The 25,090-nt window shown below is 40.5% G+C and overlaps 1 protein-coding gene across 1 annotated transcript; it reads left to right on the forward strand.

Annotated features, from left to right (window-relative positions):
- Nucleotides 1-447: 447 nt before the first annotated feature.
- LOC110299514 (pregnancy-specific glycoprotein 22-like) lies at nucleotides 448-7,989 on the forward strand. The gene is made up of 5 exons (XM_021169230.1): nucleotides 448-511; nucleotides 1,592-1,948; nucleotides 4,694-5,056; nucleotides 6,337-6,696; nucleotides 7,715-7,989. Exons 1-5 carry the CDS (start codon nucleotides 448-450, stop codon nucleotides 7,987-7,989), a joined length of 1,419 nt encoding a protein of 472 aa, XP_021024889.1.
- The last annotated feature ends 17,101 nt before the right edge of the window (nucleotides 7,990-25,090 follow it).

Here is a 25,090-nt window from a genome sequence, read left to right on the forward strand (position 1 = left end):
AAATTTATGTCACCTTTCTGCTGGGAGTAAATAAATCCCACCTTGCCAAAGCACAGAGAACAAAGAGCAGACTGTATGCTCAGCTGGGTCTTTGTGTCCCTGTAGCTCTCTGTCTTTGGTGCTGACCAACACAAGGCCAGGACAGAGCAGGTATCTACCCTGGAATGAGCTGTTGTTCTCTGAGGGCATGGGGGTATTACTCAACCATGTTACTCAATGTGTTGCTTGAAGTAGAAACATAAAAGGAAATTTAGAAGGATGTGGGGCAGGACTCAGACTGAAAGGGATAGAGCAGTGCCTTGGACCCAGAACCCACAACACACAACCTTTTATATTCTGGAAGTGCTCCTGCCTGAAGGACACTCAGCTTACAAGGAGAAAGGACAACAGAGCCTAGTGCTGTGTAGCTCTTGTCCTCAGAGGCAAGACATCACAGTGAAAATTGAGATGGAGGTGTCCTCTGTGCTTCACTGCCAGGGATGTGCCCCAAGGCAGGGGTTTCTGCTCACAGGTAAGGGTGCCCATTCTTGCTGTGGGGGTGGAGAGGAACTCAGATGTATGCTGGAGTCTCCTAAGAAGGACAGAAGCCCAAAATGAGACTCAAGGATGTTGTTTGCCTTCATGACACAAAAGGTACAGTGAGAGACAGAGGCTCAGCAGGGAGAAGCTCTCAGCTGACAAGAGGTGCTGAAAATAGAAGAAAAGCCTCAAATGTTTAATACTCAGAGTCAATTACATTGGCTTTCTGAAGACTACTGTTCCCAATCATGACAGGGTTACTCTCCAAATAGACATCAAACAGGGGTGGGTCAGCGAGAAGGCTCAGTGTGTGGAGACATGCAAAGTAAATTCAATCTTCAGCTCCCACATGGGAGATGGAAAGATCAAACTTCTGCTGGCTCTTTACCCTCATCACAGATATTGTGGCATGCAGAAGCACATGCTGACACTGGAGACATGTACCTCCACACAAATTTCCAATAAACACCTTCACACAGGCACACTGACACCTCCCTTCAAAAATAGACATATATACTACATAAGAAAATGTAAAGGTATTTAAATTTCACTTGAGTATAATTGCTGTGATTAGCTCCAAATCTGGGAACTATGTAGATAACCCAGGGAGACACACATAGTTCCATTCTGGCTTCCTGCCTGCCTTCCCCTTTCTTTACTTTATCTACTGGTGTTTGAGTCTCTTCCAGAAACTGGAGTATCCAAAAAGGGTAGAATAATCCCTGTCCTCAGAAAACCCTGGTTTTAGTAGAACAAAAGTTAGAATATCTGGAAGATGATGTAAGGGTTTGAATTTTGCACAAAGGGAACAGAGAGCAAAATTCAGAAATTAAGGACCCTCTAGGAGAGAAAGTCAGAGAAGCATCCTCCCACAAAATATGTTAAAACTAAGTGGGGAGACAAATGAGCAGAGAATTCCATAGAGTTGAAAACACAGTGTGAGACTCTGACATGATGGAACTCATGTTACTCACGTCCACTAAGAAGGGTCGATACACCCCTCCCCAACATCTAAGCCAGGTGATGATCACACCTGTTCAATACTAATGGTTTCTCTCTCTTTCCCATTTAGCCTTCCTTTTAACCTACTGGCACCTGTCCACCTCTTCCAAAGTCACCATTGAATTAGTGCCACCCCAAGTGGTTGAAGGAGAAGATGTCCTATTCCTTGTCCACAAACTGCCAGAAAATCTTACGTCCTTAGGCTGGTTCAAAGGGAAGACAGTTATAAATTGTGGAATTTTAATTTATGAAACAAGCACAAAAGTAAGTGTGATGGGGCCCAGGTACAGTTCTAGAGAGACCTTGTACAGAAATGGGTCCCTGTTGATCCACAATGTCACCCAGAAGGACATAGGATTCTACACCCTACGAACTTTAAATAGACATGGACGTATTGTGTCAACATCTACATTCCTCCACGTGAACCGTAAGTGATTCTTTGTGAATTCTGAATATTGAGTGGTCGTCGTTCCACTAAACATACACAGAAGTGTCCAGCCTGGCCTATGCTTACCTCTACTCTACATTGTACCCCATATTGGTGTTTGAGCATTTAGTTCAGGACACAACAGCAATAGATCAGAATCTTTCATTTGACTTGAGCTTGAAGAAAAACGGATACATGCTGGATAACTCAGCCAAAAATATCAGTTGCTATCTAGACTGTTGTGTTCTTAAGAAGAATATGTCCTTGAGAAAGACCTTGAGGGAATCAGAGTTGGGCATGATTGAGGAAAAGTGGGATCCTCACAGTGAGTTGAGGACCAGTAAGACCGATCTCAAGACTACTGTCACAGACGCAACTTCTAATGGCTCTGAGAAGCATTTCACAAAGGTTGAGTTTTGATTTCCGGTTAGCAGATAACAGTTGTTTTAAGTAGTCAGTGTCTTCTGCTTTGCCTTTCACAAGGCTTGTGCACTGCCATGAGAGCCACCATTAGGCTAGTACAACTGGACATCTCTTGTGACTCAACAGGGAGAGCAGAGCTGGATAGGTATCATTAACTAACTGTCCTGATAGGCTTATGGGACTTGAAGGGAAGTCTGGGTCTCTAAAAAGAGGGACAGAATACACAGGTACTTCTGAGATCCAACTCAGAGAATTCTCTCCTGCAGGCTAATGGAACAAACTTCTGTTTATGGAGACAGTTCCCCAAACATGAGCTGCAGTTTCCTCAGTTCTCACCAGGGGACAACATAATGACACACAGTCAACACTCAAAAAAGTATTTGCCTCAACCAGAAATTTACCTAGTAGCTGAGTTCCATCCATATTTCTATCAGCATGGAGTTCTCAGACCTACTGTCTGTTTAATTTATCTACTACAATGACAAAGGATCAAACTCAAATTGGGTGGGGTGAATGTGGGGAGGATACAGCATTGCCCTTTGATGTGTTTCCCAATTAAAATATATGATAACCAAGGAGAATTCATTGAACAGAGGTCCAAGCCATCTCAGAAAGACCAGGGAGCTCATGGGCAGAACTACTACACAGTTCAGCAAGTAGAGGGATTGGAGACATTCTCTTGATATCTTGCAAAGGATAAAAAATCTCAAACTTTTTCCAAGAATCAGGTGACCTCCTCCTGAAGAAAATTCTAAGCCTTTGTCCTGGGACATAACCCTGACTAGTGACTCCAGTGAGAATAGATGTGTCCCCTTACCCACACTTATCCAGGTGGTACTTTTGAAGCCTACGGACATCCCTGTCAATGTCCATCTTTCAAGCACATTGAGAACACAAAACAGACTGAGTGCATAGCTGAATTGCTGTGTTACACAGTTGTGCAAAATTTCCCTTTTGGGTGCTAACTGACCAAAGCCAGGACATAGCAGATATAAACCTCAGGGTCATCTATTATCTCAAGTCACAGGTATGGTCGTCAGTCTTGGTGCTCACTCTGTGTTCTGGATAACTGAAAAAAAAGGAGGAGAGATCGACAGATCAGTGTTTTTATAGAGCAACAGCCACAGACAATGTGACTCTCAGAGATAATCCTGCCTCAGAAGAGGCTAAGCTCAAAGAGTGGAAGCAAAAGAGAACTGGGGAATGGTGCTGGAGCAGACATCCCACAGAAGGATGGATCAAGCCACAGAGTCTGGGGGGGTGGGGATCTTTTATGCTGTGCAAAGTGTGAACACCTGTCAGAGGCTCATGCTCACAGGTGAGGAAAACACACTTTATATAGTATGAGAGGAGAACATTCATCTACTCTCTGGAGTCTCCTAAGACCCATGTGGACCTTAGTGGAGTCTCAGGGTTTAGAGGGGAGAGGAAGACACAGAGGGTAGAGGATCAGAAGCAGCAGGAGGGTCTTGAATGAGAAGTAAGTTGATGGAAAGATTGTTTTCACCCAAAGTTAATCAGCATGACCACAGTATTCTGAAGACTGATGTTCTCAGCTCTGACATCCCAAATAAAAAACCAAGGTGATGTTGATCAGTGACATGATTGAAATACATATATGCACTTGCTTCATATTCTGATAAGCTGAGATCAATGAACAGAAGTCTCTGAACTCCATATAAGTAGTATATTCTGCACCCACCTACCTACACTGAACTAGTCCTTATATATTTTCAAAGTTACACACAAATATAATTTGTAAGTAAGTGTAAAAAACTCAAAGCAAGTGGAATGATCCATTACTGTGTCCCCAAACCTAGGATTTTCTTAGGAAAATCCACTGGCATACCAAGTCTTGCAACATCGTTCATTTATTCATTCTCCACATATGTCTGAGTTTGTTTTTTCTAAATAGCATTTTTTTCAATATAAAAAAATCATGGTGCATATTATGCCAAGTCCCAGTAGACAGAAAGACAGATCAGTAAATAATGCAAAGGTGACATCAGGTGTGGACTGGAACTACAAGACAAACACAACAACAACAACCAGCAACAACAAGCCAAAAAGTCAAGATTCATGGTCTGTAGGGGAAGAAACTAGGAGGCATAACCCATACACCAAACAGCATTGAATGGTGAGCCAGGGCCATGTTGACATCTGAAGAGAGAGCAACAAACAATGAAAGATAAAAGTGCAGGCACACAAAGTTGGATAGGAAGAGAGACACCTAGGATGAGTAAAGGACACACCTGCTCAGGACAATGTCTCATACCAAAATACAAAGGTAGCAATTAATCAAATCTGTCTCTTCACTTCTAGTCTTCCTTTGGAACTGTGGACGCCTTGTTGCCTCTGCTCAACCCAGTATTGAAACATTGCCACCTATTGTTCCTGATGGGAAAGATGTTTTTGTACAGGTTCGCAATCTCCCAGATAATATTCTAGGCTTTGCGTGGTTCAGAGGAATGACCCAAGTCAGGAAACATCTGATTGCCCGATACATAATAGATGAAAAATCAAGTTTTTCATTTGGGCCTGCATACAGTGGTAGAGAGAGACTGTATACTGATGGATCCCTGATGATCAAAAATGTCACTCAGAAGGATGCTGGATTGTACACCCTAGGAATTCTGGGCACAGATATGAAGAGTGAAGAAGGACATGTAGAAATCCAGGTGGAGAGTAAGTGATTTCCTATAATGCTTTCCTGTAATCATTCATTATTAGCTAGGGCTTAGATTACAGGACTGTCATTCTTAGCCTACACCTCACTCCTCTCTATATCATGTCCCCATTTGAAAGTTTGAGCACTTAGTGCCAGACAAACATGGAGAGACAAATGGCCATAGATCACACTCCATCTTCTGACTCCACCTGCATCAAGAGATACCTTGATGCTAGCTCAGTCTAAGAGGTTAGGTTCTGCCCAATCTCCTGGGGCTTAAACCACAGAATGCAAACACTGTCGTCTTTCCAAGGATGGACTAAAGCAACCAAGGGAACATATTTCCAGTCTTCCATTCTTCTTCTCAAAGCTGATAGGGAACAATGGTTTTTGGTTGGTTGTTTGGTTGGTTGTTTGGTTGGTTGTTTGGTTGGTTTGGTTTGGTTTTTTTTAATTTGTTTGTTTGGTTGGTTGGTATTTGCTATCCATTTCAAATTGAGATATTGATTACCTCCAAATTGAGATTATCATAAATACAATCCAGTAACTGGTGCAGAGACCATGGAAGAGTACTGTTTACATGCTTCCTTATCATGGCTTGTTCAACCTGCTCTCTTATATCACCTAGGGTCCCTACCCCATGAATGGAACTGTTTGTAGTGGTACAAACACTCCCATATCAATCTGAAATTTAAAAAGTATATTACCCACTTGCCCATGGGCCAATGCGTTGGTAGTGTTTTCAACTGAAGCCTTGTCTTTCAAAAGGACTCTACATGTGTCAACTTGATATAAACCATTCAACCTAATACTACAACCTCTTCCAAGATCTTAGCTTACCCTGAATATCAGGTTGCTCCTGGCCCTTACACAACTCCACTCCTGTGGGCTGCCAGGAAGAGCAGCAAGAACACCTAAAAGGTGAAATCAGGAATTAACTAGAGACACAAGAGGAACTAAGAAAATGAAACAAACAAACAGAAAGTGAAAATCCAAGACCTATAGCCATCAGAAGAGGCATCACCTCAAACCCTAGCACATATAAGTCTGTGTAGTGCCTGACTGCGCAGCAAGGAAGAATCCATGTACACATCCAAGGATCACCTCCATGAAGAGGGAACAATTTTCAGGGCCTCTGAGGGAATGTAGGAAATTGTGTTGCTCACATTAAGTGGGATAGATACACCCTCACCTGCCTCTCTAAACTAAGTTAATGTTCCATCTGCTCAGGATGTAGGCCACTAGATTTACACAAAGAACAGTGATCTACATGTGATGACTTTTTTTTCCTTTCCAGGTCTGGTTTTTCAGTGCTGTAACTCTCTGACTTCTGCCAAATTCATTGTTGAGTCCGTGCCGAGGTATGCTGTTGAAGGGGGAAGTATTTTTCTCCTCGTTCATTATCTGCCAGAAGAGCTGATATCCTTCTCCTGGTACTACTCAATATATACAGTCCCAGCCTTTAAAATTGTAGACTACCATGTAATCAGGAATATCACCACCTGGAGTGATGCATACAGAGGAAGAGGGATGGTGTATGCCAGTGGATCTCTACAGCTCCTGAATGTCACTGAGGAAGATGCAAGGATGTACACACTAGAAATTTTAAATACAAATAACAAGGTTGAAAGAGCACACGTGCAGTTTTATGTAAACAGTAAGTGACTCTAAATGCCCTCTGGCTTCTGGGTATGAATTATCCTACTTCATATGCTGGACTGTCAGGGTTGGATTATGCCTGTTCTCCCTCCTGCTGCATTGTCTCCATACTGGGGTTTAGGCACTTACAGTAGGACACATGTTGGGTAGACTAACTTCAGTCAATCAGAATCCCTTACCAGTCTCTACCTCCACAGAGAAGAACATGTGTGAGATAACTCAGCATGAGGGTATCAGCCTCAATGAGGACTCTTGGGGTTCACACCATGCACATGACCCAATTGACACCTTGGGGGAGTCAGCCAGGCACTGGATGAGGGAGCTTTGGGGTCTTCACAGAGAGCACTAGGAGGTCCCCTGCTCCAAAATTTTGCCTCTGACTGGACTCTAGGTAACACTGGGGAGCTTTTTGTCAATGATTGGTTTTGACAGGGAATAAGGTTTTACTGACTGTCCAAGTTCCATAGGCTGTGGGACCAGTTGTGACTCCTATGACAGTTGCAGTTTTGTAGATCACCTTTATATTCCTTCTCCTGAGTCTCAGTGGACAGGTGCCAGGACATACGCCAACTGTTGTGATGGACTTAAGAGACTTACAGGAATTTCAGGTCCCCCAATGGAGGGAGATAGGTGACAGTTCTTCAGGGAGCTTCTTGTCCTCATGGGTCCAGCATGAAGAATTTTCGTCCTCCATTAAATAGTAATATATATTTGAGCAGCCAATTTGAGCAGCTCCTGTATCCCAAGATCAGCCCATTGTTCATACCTAATCTTAGCTCCAGGCACAGTATTGATCATTTATCATGTCTATGTTATATGGAAACTGAGCCATAGAAAACACAATGGGTGAATTAGGGGCACACAAGCCATGGGTGTCTGATAAAAAGCACAAGATACTTCTATGGTCACAGCTCTAACTCTCCCCCTTGGAAACTTTTTAAAGTATTCAGTAAAGTGGGGCTGGTGGAGCTCTCTGACTGATTATTGTCATTTGGTACCCTTCTGTTTTTTCACAGAGATGGTGACAGTGCCCTTCATTCGAATCACCGACACCACAGTCAATGCACACAGATCTGTGACCTTCTCCTGTGTTTCACCTGACATTGGACTTTCCTTCCGTTGGTTCTTTAATAACCACAATCTGCAGCCTACAGATAGGATAAAGCTGTCTCCATCAAAGTGTGGAGTCAGAATAGATGATGTCAGATTTGAGGATGCTGGACAGTACGAGTGTGTGGTCATGAACCGAGCTGGTATAGGAGTGGGCAGTCATCCAGTCAGGTGGCCTTGATGAATGAGCACCCCCTCCTCTCATTCTACAATGAAATGGCAGCATTTCTTTATTGATGTGATAAAACATGGAAGAAACTTATGTGGTGAAAATGATCAGTTACTACTCAGGTACAGCCTGTATGGTGAGACACACCTGTGATCCTGGGATACGTATGTGTATAAGAATGAGGTAGGATTTAAAGTTGGACTGTCTCCAAAGGAAATCAAACACATCAATATAGTAAACAGAAACACAAAGGCATCAACAGCACAGGCTGTGTATCAAATATATAGCCAATCCTCAGAATCCATGGAAACAAATTTCAGGAGCACCTGAACTTTTGGGTGCTTTGTATCTGCTTTGAAAATCATAGAGTGCTTGAATAGAGATAAATGCAATCTTTATATGCTACCTTGACTTCCTGATTGGGCCTCAGTGGGAAAGAATATGCCTAGTCCTACTGGGAATAGATGCCCCAGGGTGGAGTGGTACCTAAGAGGGGAGGCTCCCCTTCTATGAGGAGAAGGGTGGGGGCAATTGAGAGAGGATTTGTAAGGGTAGCATTGGAAGAGCAGAGGGCTGTAATTGGGATGTTAAGTGAATTTTTTAAAAGAAAAAAAAAAAGACTCCACTGATCACAAACAGGCTTGTGTTCAATATGGGCCAATTGTCCCTTTTCCCTTGTCTCTCCTTTATTCTATTTCTTCAGATGGTTTCATTCCTTCTGGATGAAGGATATTAGCAAGGCCTTGTCTTACTGGGGTGAATATTTACTCTGAAAGACTATTTACTCAAAAAGATGTCAACACGAAGCTGTTAGAAATCAGCAAAATAATGTGCCCATGAGTTGTGAAATGTTAGTATTTTCTTATTAAACAACACTGGCTTGACTACAGTGAATTTTTGTCATCTGCATCGACCTGATGTTTGAGTTTTGTAGATCTAAATGGACCCCATAACATAGGACTTTGTCTTAGTCATGGCTACTATTTCTGCACAAACATGACCAAGAAACAAGTTGGGGAGTTAAGGGTTTATTCCGATTACATTTTCACATTGCTGTTCATCATCAAAGCATGTCAGGACTGGAACTCAAGCAGGTCAGGAAGCAGGAGCTGATGCAGAGGCCATGAAGGGATGTTTCTTACTGGCTTGCTTCCCTGGATTCCTCAGCTTGTTTTCTTGTAGTACCCAAGACTACCAGCCCAGGGATGGCACTACCCACAATGGGCCCTCCCCCCTTGATCACTAACTGAGAAAATGTCTTACAGCTGAATCTCAACGAGGGATTTCCTCAACTGAGGCTTCTTTCTCTGTGATAACTCCAGCTTGTGTCAAGTTGGCACAAAAAACCAACCAGTATGGACTTAAAAGCTTTTTTAATAAGATACTGAAGCACACCTCTATACATTCATATACAGGAACAGATATTGCAAGTAATTTAGTGTGTCAATTTAAGAGTCATCCAGGAAATGTTGGTTTTCAGACATGAAGAGATGATTAAGCAGGCTAGAGTCTAGAATACAAGCTATGTATGCTGCCAAGGGTGGAGCCAAAGGAGTAACCTGAGCCACAAAAGTTTATAAATAAAACCCATATGTGGAGCTTTACATTGTTTGCACTTCTGGAGCTTGGTTTTCTCTTGGCTAGATTAATATTGTGCCCTGCCTCATCCCTATTGGGGGAAAAAAGGTATTTTACTTTTAATTTTACAGAAGCACATAGTTGGGAGACTTTAAACTTCTTCAAGAGGAAATCTCAGAGTTTTTATTAAAGTCTTTAAATAAAAATACTGAACAATTTTAATGGTCCACTTTTACATTTATATTTATGAAGCTATGGAACACTTTAAATTTATATAAGATTGTAGTCATCCAGCGGCCAAGGATGAACCTGAAAGGGGGCTGAAAATGAAAAAGGAACAGGATGCGAGAGAAGAGATAAGACAAAGATTCTGATCCGGGCTCAAAGTTCAATATTGAGCTCTGTATGTATATAGGGAGAGGACACAAACCCATCCTTAATTTCAGCTGCAAGTTGCTTTGTTTCAGCTTAATTATGTTGCAAAGCAGCTAAAAATTGCAGGTGTGGCAAGGCAGAATACTCCATCTAGGTCAGCAGAAAATCACGTAGGTCATTAAGGTCCAACTGTGACAAACACTTAAGGGCTATTTAGCCTGCGCAAGGCTAGGGGAAGGGCACATAAGATATTCATTGTAAAGACTTTATTGCTATGTAACCTTAAAAACTAAATGGAAAGCTAAAAATCACGGCCACAGTTATGAACATAAAACATTAAATACCAGAAACTATGGTGTTCCTTTTTTTAATTAATAATTTTATTTATTCAATTTACATCCTAATATCAGACCCACTCTACTCCCAGTGCCCCCTCACAACTCTTGCTCCCAACTTCCTGTTGCTTCTCCTCTGAGAAGCAGGAGCCCCATTGACATCTATCAACACCTATCCACCACACATCAGTCATTGCACGGCTAAGCACATCCTCTTTCACTGAGGACAGGCAAGGTGGACAAGTTGAGGTACAGGATACACAGGCAGGCAACAAATTCAGGGTCAGCCCCTGCTCCAGTTGTAGAGAGAATAAGATGAAAACAAAGGTGTGCATCTACTACACATATGTGAGAAGCCTATGTCCAATCCACGGTCACTCTTTGGTAGGTGCCTCAGTCCCTGGGACAGTTGACATTGTTGTTCTTCTTCTGAAGTCTCTGTCCACTTTCAGTCTCTTAATCCTTCCCCTGACTCTTCCATAAAACTTCCCCTGTGCCATCTAATGTTTGACTATGTGTCTCTACATATTTTTTCATTGGTTGCTTGGTGGAGCCTCTCAGAGGACAGTTATGCTAGGATCCTCTCTGCAAACACAACAGAGTACCATTAATAGTTCTTGCCCATGAAATGGGTCTCAATTTGGCGCCATCACTGGCTGGCCATTCTCTCCATCTCTACTTTATCTTTGTCCCTGTACATCTTGTAGGTAGGGCCATTTTAGCTCCAAGTTATGGAGGGTGGGTTGTTGTCCTTATCCCTCCACACGGGGTCCTGTGTAGCTTCAGAAAATGGCCACTTTAGGATCATATGCCCCATTGCTAAGGGTCTCAGCTAGAATCACCTCCATAGCCACCCTGGGGACTCTCCTGTCCTAGGTATCTGGCACTTCCTTGAGGAAATAACTCCCCCCCCCTTATGCCACCACCAATTTCTCTCTCTTCCCCTCTGCTCTCCCTACAACTGATCTGCCATCTCATACTCCATTCTCCCTCCCCTCTCCCACCGAGTTCACTCCCTCCATCCACCTCCAATATCTATTTAATTTCTCCTGAGAAAGATTCAACCATTCTCCCTTGGAGCCTCCTTCTTCTTTGAGTTCTTAGAGTCTCTAGATTGTAGCATGATAATCCAGTACTTTAGAGCTAATATCCTTTACCATACATGCATTTTGGGGTCTGCATTACCTCACTCAGGTTGGTATTTTCTCCTTGCATCCATTTGCCTGCAAAAATTAATGGTGTCCTTCTATTTAATACCTGAGTAGTATTACATTTGTAAGTGAACTACATTTTCTTTATCTATTCTTCAGTTGAAAGACTTCTAAGTTATTTCTAGTTTCTGGCCATTATGAATAAAACTGCTATAAGCATAGTTGAGCAAGTACCTTTATGAAATGGTGGGACATCTTTTGGGTATTTACACAGGAGTGGTATAGATTGGTCATGAGGTAGAACTATTCCCAGTTGTCTGAAAAAAAAACACCAAATTTAGTCACAAAATGGTTGTATACATTTTCACTGACAGCAGCAATGGAGGAGTTTCTCTTGCTCCACATCTTCACTAGCATGTGGTATCCCTTGATATTTTTGTTAATCTTAGCCATTCTGACAAGTATAAAATGTAATCAGAGTTGTTTGATTTATGTTTTCCCAATGACAAAAGACATTGAATATTTTTAAGTGCTTCTTAGAAATCACACTGCATGCTAGAAAAGCCTTTGACAAAACCTGACACCCCTTCATGTTACAAGTCTTGAAGAGATAAAGAATATAATGTGCATACTTATAAACAATAAAGGCAATATACAACAAACCAATAGCCAGTAACAAACTAAATGGAGAGAAACTTCAAGTGATCCCACTAAAACTAGGAGCAAAACATAGCTGTCCACTCTGTCTCCATCTCTTCAGTACAGTGATTGAAGTTTTAGACAGAACAATAAGACAACTAAAGGAAATAAAGGGTAAACAAACTGGAAAGAATGTAATCAAAGTATCACTATTTGCAGATGATATGATAGTATTCATAAGTAACCCACAATTTATACCAGGGTACTCCTACAGCTGCTAAACACCTTCAGTAATATGGCTGGATACAAAACTAACTCAAAGAAATCAGTAGTCCTACTTTATACTAAAAATAAATGGGCTGAGAAATAAGTGAGGGGAATAAAACACACTTTTTAAAAAAACTTTCCTTTCTTTATAATTAGATATTTTCTTTATTTACATTTCAAATGTTATCCCCTTTCCTAGTTTCCCCTATGAAAATCCCCTATCTTCTCGCCCCCTCCCCCTGCTCCCCAGCCCACACACTCCGCCTTCCTGGCCCTGGCATTCCCCTATATTGGGGGCATAGAATTTTCACAAGACCAAGAGCCTCTCTTCCCATTGATGACCGACTAGGTCTTCCTCTGCTACATATGAAGCTAGTGCCATGAGTCTCACCATGTGTTTTCTTTGATTGGTGGTTTAGTCCCTGGGAGCTCTGGGGGTACTGGTTAGTTCATATTGTTGTTCCTCCTATGTGGCTGCAAACCCCTTCAGCTCCTTGGGTACTTTCTCTAGCTCCTTCTTTGAGGACACTGTGCTCATTCCAATGGATGGCTGTGAGCATCCACTTCTGTATTTGTCAGGCACTGGCAGAGCCTTTAAGGAGACAGCTATAACAGGCTCCTGTAAGCAAGCTCTTGTTGGCATCCACAATACTGTTGGGTTGTGGTGGTTGTATATGGGATGAATCCCCAGGTGGGACAGTCTCTGAATGGTCATTCCTTCATTCTCTGCTCCACACTTTGTCTCTGTAACTCCTTCCATGGATATTTTGTTCCCGCTTCTAAGAAGGATGGAAATATCAACATTTTGTTATTCGTTAATGAGTTTCATGTGTTTTACAAATTGTATCTTGGGTATTCTGAGCTTCTGAGCTACTATCCACATATCAGTGAGTACATATCATGTGTGTTCTTTTGTGATTGGGATACCTCACTTGGGATGTTATCCTGCAGAACCATCCATTTGGCTAAGAATTTCATAAATTCATTGTTTTTTAATATCTGAGTAGTACTCCATTGTGTAAATTTACCACATTTTCTGTATCCATTCCTCTGTTGAGGAACATCTGAGTTCTTTCCAGCTTCTGGATATTATAAATAAGGCTGCTATGAACATAGTGGAGCATGTGTCCTTATTACAAGTTGCAACATCAACTGAGTATATGTCCAGGAGTGGTATTGATGAATCTGATGGTAGTACTGTGTCTAATTTTGTGAGAACCACCAAACTGATTTCCAGAGTGGTTGTATGAGCTTGCAATCCCACCAGCAATGGAGGAATGTTTCTCTTTCTCCACATCCTCTCCAGCATCTGCTATCACCTGAGTTTTTCATCTTAGCAATTCTGACTGATGTGAGGTGGAATTACAAGGTTATTTTGATTTGCATTTCCCTGAAGATTAAGGATGTTAAACATTTTTAAGTGCTTCTCAGCCATTCAATATTCCTCAGTCGAGAATTCTTTGTTTAGCTCTGTACCACATTTTTAATAATGTTATTTGGTTTTCTGAAGTATAACTTCTTGAGTTATTTGTATATTTAGATGTTAGTCACCTATAGAATTTAGGATTGGTAAAGATCTTTTCCAAATTGGTTGGTTGCCGTTTTGTCTTTTTGAGAGTGTTCTTTGCCTTACAGAAGCTTTGCAATTTTATGAGGTTACATTTGTCGATTCTTTATCTTACAGCACAAGCCATTGATGTTCTATTCAGGAATATTTCCCCTGTGCCCATATGTTCTAGGCTTTTCCCCACTTTCTCCTCTATAAGTTTCAGTGTCTCTGGTTTTATGTATACTTCCTTGAACTACATAGACTTGAGCTTTGTACAAGGAGATAAGAATGGATCAATTCACATTCTTCTACTTGATAACTGCCAGTTAAGGCAGCACTATTTGTTGAAAATACTATCTTTTTCCATCGGATGATTTTAGATTCTATGTCAAAGATCAAGTGACCATAGGTGTGTGGGTTCATTTCTGGGTCTTCAGTTCTTTTCCACTGATCTACCTGTCTGTCACTGTACCAGTACCATACACTTTTTATCACAATTGCTCTGTAGGACAGCTTTAGGTCAGAGATGGTGATTCCACCAGAGGTTCTTTCATTATTGAGAATAGCTTTTGCTATCCTAGGTTTTTTGTTATTCCAGATGAATTTGCAAATTGTTCTTTCTAACTCTGTAAAGAATTGAGTTGGAATTTTGATGGAGATTACATTGAATCTGTAGATTGCTTTCGGCAGGATACCCATTTTCACGATATTGATCCTGCCATTCCATGAGCTTGGGAGATCTTTCCATCTTCTGAGAACTTCAATATCTTTCTTCAGAGACTTGAAGTTCTTATCATGCAGTACTTTCATTGTGGTGCAATGTGTGTCTTGAGCTTTACTAAAGTTTTTTTTTTTTTTTTTTTTTTAATGAATGTGGATACCCTTGCATTTGGAGCATAGATATTCAAAATTGAGAGTTCATCTTGGTAGATTTTAACTTTGATGGGTATGAAGTGTCTCTTCTTGTCTTTTTTGATAACTTTAGGTTAAAAGTCAATTTTATTCTATATTAGAATGGCTACCCCAGCTTATGTCTTCAGACCATTTGCTTGGAAAATTGTTTTCCAGCCTTTTACTCTGAGGTAGTGTCTGTCTTTGTCCCTAAGTTAGATTTTCTGTTTGCAGCAAAATGTTGGGTCCTGTTTATGTACCCAGTCTGTTCGTATATGTATTTTTACTGGGGAATTTAGTACATTGATATTAAGAGATTGCTGCCCTCTTCCGGCCGGACCAGCACAGAGGTAGCTAGAGCACAGGGTCGGCTGACATCCACAAGCTACCCACGACCCCCGCCACAGGATTTTGAGACTGCTGGTGAGTGGAACACAGCTTCTGCTCCAGTCCAATCATGCGGGACCTGAGACTGCTTTGGTTGGGGAGGCAGGAATCCGGCCTCAGTAGGGCCACAAGCCTCTCCGGTCACAAAAGCGCCGGGGTAGCTAGGGCACAGGGTCAGCTGACACTCGCCAGCTACCCACAACACCCGCCACAGGATCTTAAGACTTCTGGTGAGTGGAACACAGCTTCTGCTCCAATCTTTAAACAGTGACAACGACAACAACTAACCCCAGAGATTACCAGATGGCGAAAGGTAAACGTAATAATCTTACTAACAGAAACCAAGACCACTCACCATCATCAGAACCCAGCACTCCACTTCGCCCAGTCCAGGGCACCCCAACACACCGGAAAAGCTAGACACGGATCTAAAAGCATATCTCATGATGATGGTAGAGGAATTCAAGAAGGACTTTAATAACACACTTAAAGAAATACAAAGGAACACTGGTAAACAGGTAGAAGACAGGAAAGAGGAGGCACAAATATCCCTTAAAGAATTGCAGGAGAACACTGCTAAAGAGTTACAAATCCTTAAAGAAAAACAGGATAACATAATCAAACGGGTAGAAGTCCTTACAGAAAAACAGGAAAACACATCCAAACAGATGATGGAATTGAACAAAACCATACTAGACCTAAAAAGGGAAGTAGACACAATAAAGAAAACCCAAAATGAGGCAACACTGGAGATAGAAACCCTAGGAAAGAAATCTGGAACCATAGATACGAGCATCAGCAACAGAATACAAGAGATGGAAGAGAGAATCTCAGGTGCAGAAGATTCCATAGAGAACATCGACACAACAATCAAGGAAAATGTAAAATGCAAAAAGATCCTAACTCAAAACATCCAAGAAATACAGGACACAATGAGAAGACCAAACCTACGGATAATAGGAGTGGATGAGAATGAAGATTTTCAACTCAAAGGATCAGCAAATATCTTCAACAAAATTATAGAAGAAAACTTCCCAAATCTAAAGAAAGAGATGCCCATGAACATACAAGAAGCCTACAGAACTCCAAATAGACTGGACCAGAAAAGAAATACCTCCCGACACATAATAATCAGAACAACAAATGCTCTAAATAAAGATAGAATACTAAAAGCAGTAAGAGAAAAAGGCCAAGTAACACATAAAGGCAAGCCTATCAGAATTACACCAGATTTCTCACCAGAGACTATGAAAGCCAGAAGATCCTGGACCGATGTTATACAGACACTAAAAGAACACAAACTCCAGCCCAGGCTACTATACCCAGCCAAACTCTCAATTAACATAGATGGAGAAACCAAAGTATTCCACGACAAAACCAAATTCACACATTATCTCTCCACGAATCCAGCCCTTCAAAGGATAATAACAGAAAAAAACCAATACAAGGACAGGAACCACGCCCTAGAAACAACAAGAAGGTAATCCCTCAACAAACCTAAAAGAAGACAGCCACAAGAACAGAATGCCAACTTTAACAACAAAAATAACAGGAAACAACAATTACTTTTCCTTAATATCTCTTAATATCAATGGACTCAACTCACCGATAAAAAGACATAGACTAACAAAATGGCTACACAAACAAGACCCAACATTTTGCTGCTTACAGGAAACTCATCTCAGAGAAAAAGATAGACACTACCTCAGAATGAAAGGCTGGAAAACAATTTTCCAAGCAAATGGTAGGAAGAAACAAGCTGGAGTAGCCATTCTAATATCTGATAAGATTGACTTCCAACCCAAAGTCATTAAAAAAGACAGGGAGGGACACTTCATACTCATCAAAGGTAAAATCCTCCAAGAGGAACTATCAATCCTGAATATCTATGCTCCAAATACAAAGGCAGCCACATTCATTAAAGAAACTTTAGTAAATCTCAAAGCACACATTGCACCTCATACAATAATAGTGGGAGACTTCAACACACCACTTTCAACAATGGACAGATCATGGAAACAGAAACTAAACAGGGACACAGTGAAACTAACAGAAATTATGAATCAAATGGATCTGGCAGATATCTACAGAATAATCTATCCTAAAACAAAAGGATATACCTTCTTTTCAGCACCTCATGGTACCTTCTCCAAAATTGACCACATAATTGGTCACAAAACAGGCCTCAAAAGATACAAAAATATTGAAATTGTCCCATGCATCCTATCAGATCACCATGGACTAAGGCTGATCTTCAAAAACAAAATAAATAATAGAAAGCCAACCTTCACGTGGAAACTGAACAACACTCTTCTCAATGATACCTTGGTCAAGGAAGGAATAAAGAAAGAAATTAAGGACTTTTTAGAGTTCAATGAAAATGAAGCCACAACATGCCCAAACTTATGGGACGCAATGAAAGCATTTCTAAGAGGAAAACTCATAGCTCTGAGTGCCTCCAAAAGGAAACTAGAGAGAGCACACATTAGCAGCTTGACAACAAACCTAAAAGCACTAGAACAAAAGGAAGCAAATTCACCCAAGAGGAGTAGATGGCAGGAAATAATCAAACTCAGGGGCAAAATCAACCAAGTGGAAACAAGAAGAATTATTCAAAGAATCAACCAATCAAGGAGCTGGTTCTTTGAGAAAATCAACAAGATAGATAAACCCTTAGCAAGACTCACTAGAGGACACAGGGACAGCATCCTAGTTAACAAAATCAGAAATGAAAAGGGAGACATAACAACAGATCCTGAAGAAATCCAAAACAACATCAGATCCTTCTACAAAAGGCTATACTCAACAAAACTTGAAAACCTGGAAGAAATGGACAAATTTCTGGACAGATACCAGGTACCAAAGTTAAATCAGGATCAAGTTAACGAGCTAAACAGTCCCATATCCCCTAAAGAAATAGAAGCAGTCATTAATAGTCTCCCAGCCAAAAAAAGCCCAGGACCAGATGGGTTTAGTGCAGAGTTCTACCAGACCTTCAAAGAAGATCTAATCCCAGTTCTGCACAAACTATTCCACAAAATAGACTTAGAAGGAACTCTACACAACTCATTCTATGAAGCCACAATTACTCTGATACCTAAACCACAAACAGATCCAACAAAGATAGAGAACTTCAGACCAATTTCCCTTATGAACATTGATGCAAAAATCCTCAATAAAATTCTCGCTAACCGAATCCAAGAACACATTAAAGCAATCATCCATCCTGACCAAGTACGTTTTATGCCAGGGATGCAGGGATGGTTTAATATACGAAAGTCCATCAATGTAATCCATTATATAAAAAAACTCAAAGACAAAAACCACATGTTCATCTCCTTAGATGCAGAAAAAGCATTCGACAAGATCAAACACCCATTCATGATAAAAGTCTTGGAAAGATCAGGAAACTACAGCAAACGAATAGCCAACATCAAAATAAATGGTGAGAAGCTTGAAGCAATCCCACTAAAATCAGGGACTAGAGAAGGCTGTCCACTCTCCCCATACCTATTCAACATTGTACTTGAAGTCCTAGCCAGAGCAATTCGACAACAAAAGGAGATCAGGGGATACAAATTGGAAAAGATGAAGTCAAAATATCACTTTTTGCAGACAATATGATAGTATATATAAGTGACCCTAAAAATTCCACCAGAGAACTCCTAAACCTGATAAACAGCTTCAGTGAAGTAGCTGGATATAAAATTAACTCAAACAAGTCAATGGCCTTTCTCTACACAAAGAATAAACAGGCTGAGAAAGAAATTAGGGAAACAATATCCTTCTCAATAGTCAAAAATAATATAAAATATCTTGGCATGACTCTAATTAAGGTAGTGAAAGATCTGTATGATAAAAACTTCAAATCTCTGAAGAAAGAAATTAAAGAAGATCTCAGAAGATGGAATGATCTACCATGCTCATGGATTGACAGGATAAACATTGTAAAACTGGCTATCTTGCCAAAAGCAATATACAGATTCAATGCAATTCCCATCAAAATTCCAAATCAATTCTTCAACGAATTAGAAAGATCAATCTGCAAATTCATCTGGAATAACAAAAAACTTAGATAGCAAGAACTCTTCTCAAGGATAAAAGAACCTCTGGTGGAATCACCATGCCTGACCTAAAGTTTTACTACAGAGCAATTGTGATAAAAAAAAAAAAAAACTGCATGATACTGGTATAGTGACAGACAAGTAGACCAATGGAATAGAATTGAAGACCCAGAAATCAACCCACACACCTATGGTCACTTGATCTTCGACAAGGGAGATAAAACCATCCAGTGGAAGAAAGACAGCATTTTCAAAAAATGGTGCTGGCACACCTGGTTGTTATCATGTAGAAGAATTCGAATAGAACCATTCCTATCTCCTTATACTAAGGTCAAATCTAAGTGGATCAAGGAGATTCACATAAAACCAGAGACACTGAAACTTATAGAGGAGAAAGTGGGGAAAAGCTTTGAAGATATGGGCACAGGGGAAAGATTCATGAATAGAACAGCAATGGCTTGTGCTGTAAGATCGAGAATTGACAAATGGGACCTCATGAAAGTGCAAAGCTTCTGCAAAGCAAAAAACACCGTCAATAAGACACACAGACCACCAACAGATTGGGAAAGGATCTTTACATATCCTAAATCAGATAGGGGACTAATATCCAATATATATAAAGAACTCAAGAAGGTGGACTCCAGAAAATCAAATAACTCCATTAAAAAAAGTGGGGCTCAGAACTGAACAAAGAATTCTCACCTGAGAAATACCGAATGGCAAAGAAGCACCTGAAAAAATGTTCAACATCCTTAATCATCAGGGAAATGCAAATCAAAACAACCCTGAGATTCCACCTCACACCAGTCAGAATGGCTAAGATCAAAACTTCAGGTCACAACAGATGCTGGTGAAGATGTGGAGAAAGAGGAATACTCCTCCATTGTTGGTGAGATTGCAAGCTTGTACAACCACTCTGGAAATCAGTCTGGCGGTTCCTTAGAAAATTGGAAATACTACTACCGGAGGATCCAGCAATACCTCTCCTGGGCATATATCCAGAAGATGTCCCAAATGGTAAGAAGGACACATGCTCCATTATGTTCATAGCAGCCTTATTTATAATAGTCAGAAGCTGGAAAGAACCCAGATGCCCCTGAACAAAGGAATGGATACAGAACATGTGGTACATTCACACAATGGAGTACTACTCAGCTATTAAAAAGAATGAATTTATGAAATTCCTAGCCAAATGGATGGAGCTGGAGAGCATCATCCTGAGTGAGGTAATACAACCACAAAAGAACTCACAAAATATGTACTCACTGATGAGTGGATATTAGCCCAGATACTTAGGATACCCAAGATATAAGATACAGTTTGCTAAACACATGAAACTCAAGAAGAATGAAGAGTGAAGTGTGGACACTGTGCCCCTCCTCAGAATTGGGAACAGAACACCCATGGAAGGAGTTACAGAGACAAAGTTTGGAGCTGTGACGAACGGATGGACCATCTAGAGACTGCCGTATCCAGAGATCCACCCCATAATCAGCTGCCAAACACTGACACCATTGCATACTCTAGCAAGATTTTGCTAAAAGGACCCAGATATAGCTGTCTCTTGTGAGACTATGCCAGGGCCTGGCAAACACAGAAGTGGATGCTCACAGTCAGCTAGTGGATGGATCACAGTGCCCCCAATGGAGGAGCTGGAGAAAGTACCCAAGGAGCTGAAGGGATCCGCAACCCTATGGGTGGAACAACATTATGAACTAACCAGTACCCCGGAGCTCTTGACTCTAGCTGCATATGTATCAAAAGATGGCCTAGTCGGCCATCAGTGGAAAGAGAGGCCCATTGGACATGCAAACTTTATATGCCCCAGTACAGGGGAACGCCAGGGCCAAAAAAATGGGAATGGGTGGGTAGGGAAGTGGGAGCGAGGGTATGGGGGACTTTTGGGATAGCACTGGAAATGGAATTGAGGAAAAGATGTAATAAAAACTATTTTAAAAAACACATGATCATCTCTTTAGATGCTGAGAGAGCATTTGACAAAATCCAACACCAATTCATGATAAAAGTCTTGGAAAGATCAGGAATTCAAGACCCATACCTAAACATGATGAAAAAAATCTACAGCAAACCAGTAGCCAAAATCAAAGTAAATGGTGAGAAGCTTAAAGCAATCCCAATAAAATCAGGGACTAGACAAGGCTGCCCTCTTTCTCCCTACCTATTCAACATTGTACTTGAAGTCCTAGCCAGAGCAATTCGACAACAAAAGGAGATCAAGGGAATACAAATTGGAGAGGAAGAAGTCAAAATATCACTTTTTGCAAATGATATAATAGTATATATGAGTGACCCTAAATTCCACCAGAGAAGTCCTAAGCCTGATAAACACCGTCAATGAAGTAGCTGGATATAAAATTAACTCAAACAAGTCATTGGCATTAGTCTACGCAAAGAATAAACTGACTGAGAAAGAAATTAGGGAAAAAACACCCTTCTCAATAGTCACAAACAAAATAAAATACCTTGGTGTGACTCTAACTAAGGAAATGAAAGATCTGTATGATAAGAACTTTAAGTCTCTGAAGAAAGAATTTAAAGAGGATCTCAGAAGATGTAATGATCTCCCATGCTCATGCATTGGCAGAATCAACATTGTAAAAATGGCTATCTTGCCAAAAGCAATATACAGATTCAATGCAATCCCCATCAAAATTCCAACTCAATTCTTCAATGAATTAGAAAGTGCAATCTGCAAATTCATCTGGAATAACAAAAAACATAGGATAGCAAAAACTCTTCTCAAGGATAAAAGAACCTCTGGTGGAATCACCATGCCTGACCTAAAGCTTTACTACAGAGCAATTGTGATAAAAACTGCATGGTACTGGTATAATGACAGACAAGTAGACCAATGGAATAGAATTGAAGACCCAGAAATGAACCCACACATCTATGGTCACTTGATCTTCGACAAGGGAGCTAAAACCATCCAGTGGAAGAAAGACAGTATTTTCCTTTTTTTCCATTTTTTTATTAGGTATTTAGCTCATTTACATTTCCAATGCTATACCATAAGTCCCCCATACCCCCCCACTCCCCTACCCACCCACTCCCCTTTTTGACCCTGCCGTTCCCCTGTACTGGGGCATATAAAGTTTGCAAGTCCAATGGGCCTCTCTTTCAAGTGATGGCCTATTAGGCCATCTTTTGATACATATGCAGCTAGAGACAAGAGCTCTGGGGTAGTGGTTAGTTCATATTGTTGTTCCACCTATAGGGTTGCAGTTCCCTTTAGTTCCTTGGGTGCTTTCTCTAGCTCCTCCATTGGGGGCCCTGTGATCCATTCAATAGCTGACTGTGAGCATCCACTTGTGTGTTTGCTAGGCCCCGGCATTGTCTCACAAGAGACAGCTATATCTGGGTCCTTTCAGCAAAATCTTGCTAGTTTATGCAATGGTGTCAGCATTTGGAAGCTGATCATGGGATGGATCTCTGGATATGGCAATCACTGGATGGTTCATCCTTTCGTCACACTTCCAAATTTTGTCTCTGTAACTCCTTCCATGGGTGTTTTGTTCCCTATTCTAAGAAGGGGAAAGTGTCCACACTTTGGTCTTCGTTCTCTTGAGTTTAATGTGTTTAGCAAATTGTATCTTATATCTTGGGTATCCTAAGTTTCTGGGCTAATATCCACTTATCAGTGAGTACATATTGTGAGAGTTCCTTTGTGATTGGATTACCTCACTCAGGATGATACCCTCCAGCTCCATCCATTTGGCTAGGAATTTCATAAATTCATTCTTTTTAATAGCTGAGTAGTACTCCATTGTGTAAATGTACCACCTTTTCTGTATCCATTCCTCTGTTGAGGGGCGTCTGGGTTCTTTCCAGCTTCTGGCTATTATAAATAAGGCTGCTATGAACATAGTGGAGCATGTGTCCTCAATGTGTACTCAATAACCCAATAAAAAGACATATACTAACAGACTGGCTACACAATTGGACCCAACATTTTGCTGCATACAAGAAACCCAACTCAGGGACAAAAACAGACACTACCTCAGAGTGAAAGGCTGAAAAACAATTTTCCAAGCAAATGGTCCCAAGAAACAAGCTGAAGTAGCCATTCTAATATCAAATAAAATTGACTTCCAACCCAACGTTATCAAAAAAGACAAGGAGGGGCACTTCATACTCATCAAAGGTAAAATCCTCCAAGAGGAACTCTCAATTCTGAATATCTATGCTCCAAATGCAAGGGCAGTCACATTCATTAAAGAAACTTTAGTAAAGCTAAATGCACAAAATGTACCTCACACAATAATAGTGGGAGACTTCAACATCCCACTCTCATCATTTGACAAATCCTGGAAACAGAAACTAAACAGAGACACATTGAAACTAATAGAAGTTATGAAAGAAATAGATTTAACAGATATCTACAGAACATTTTATCCTAAAACAAAAGGATATACCTTCTTCTCAGCACCTCATGGTACGTTCTCCAAAATTGACCATATAATTTGTCACAAAACAGGCTTCAAAAGATACAAAAATAATGAAATTATCCCATACATCCTATCAGATCACCACGGACTAAGGCTGATCTTCAATAACAATGTAATTAATAGAAAGCCAACATACATGTGGAAGCTGAATAACACTCTACTCAATGATACATTGGTCATGGAAAAAATTAAGAAAGAGATTAAAGATGTTTTAGAGTTTAATGAAAATGAAGCCACAACATACCCAAAATTATGGGACAAAATAAAAGCAGTCCTAAGAGCAAAACTCATAGCAATGAGGGCTGCCAAAAAGAAACTAAACAGAGCATACACTAGCAGCTTGATATCACACCTAAAAGCTCTAGACCAAAAGGAAGCAAATTCACCCAAGAGGAGTAGATGGCAGGAAATAATCAAACTCAGGCTTAAATCAACCAATTGGAAACAAAAAGTACTATTCAAAGAATCAACCAAACCAGGAGCTGGTTCTTTGAGAAAACCAACAAGACAGATAAACCCTTAGCCTGACTAACGAGATGGCACGGGGACAGCATCCTAATTAACAAAATCAGAAATGAAAAGGGAAACAAAACAACAGGACCTGAGGAAATCCAAAACATCATCAATCCTACTACAAAAGGCTTTACTCAACAATATTGGAAAACCTGGATGAAATGGACAACTTCATAGACAGATACCAGGTACCAAAGTTAAATCAGGATCAGAACAATGATCTAAAAAAAAATCCCATATACCCTCTAGAAATAGAAGCATTCATTAATAGTCTCCCAAACAACAACAACAAAAAAAAAAAAAAAAAAAAAAAAAAGCCCAGGACCAGATGGGTTTAGTGCAGAGTTCTATCAGACCTACAAAGAAGACCTAGTTCCAATTCTCCTCAAACTATTCCACAAAATAAAAACAGAAAGTACTTTACACAATTCATTCTATGTAGCCACAATTACTCTAAACCACATAAAAAACCAACGAAGAAAGAGAACTGAGAAAGCATTTGACAGGATCCAACAGCCCTACACGATAAAAGTCTTGGAAAGTTCAGGGATTCAAGGCCCATACCTAAACATAATAAAAGCAATATACAGCAAACCAGTAGCCAACATCAAACTGAATGGAGAGAAACTTGAAGCAATCCCACTAAAATCTGGGACTAGACAATCTGCCCACTTTCTCCCTACCTATTCAATATAGCACCTGAAGGTCTAGCCAGAGAAAATAGACAACAAAAGAAGATCAAGGGGATACCTATGGGAAAAGAAGAAGTCAAAATACCACTATTTGCATATGATAAGATAGTATATAGAAGTGACCATAAAATTCCACCAGAGAATTTCTAAACCTGATAAACAGCTTCAGTGCAGTTGGTGGATATAAAATTAACTCAAATAAA

Source organism: Mus caroli, unplaced genomic scaffold, assembly GCF_978045245.1.
Source record: "Mus caroli unplaced genomic scaffold, Mus_caroli_1 scaffold_8, whole genome shotgun sequence".
NCBI lineage: Eukaryota > Metazoa > Chordata > Mammalia > Rodentia > Muridae > Mus > Mus caroli.

What these genes read in the sequence shown, in the direction of transcription:
- LOC110299514 (XM_021169230.1), top strand. Translation starts at nt 448, where the DNA reads ATGGAGGTGTCCTCTGTGCTTCACTGCCAGGGATGTGCCCCAAGGCAG. An exon ending in GCAGGGGTTTCTGCTCACAG is followed by an intron (nt 512 to 1,591) that starts GTAAGGGTGCCC and finishes TTTCCCATTTAG; the next exon opens with CCTTCCTTTTAACCTACTGG. An exon ending in CGTGCAGTTTTATGTAAACA is followed by an intron (nt 6,697 to 7,714) that starts GTAAGTGACTCT and finishes GTTTTTTCACAG; the next exon opens with AGATGGTGACAGTGCCCTTC.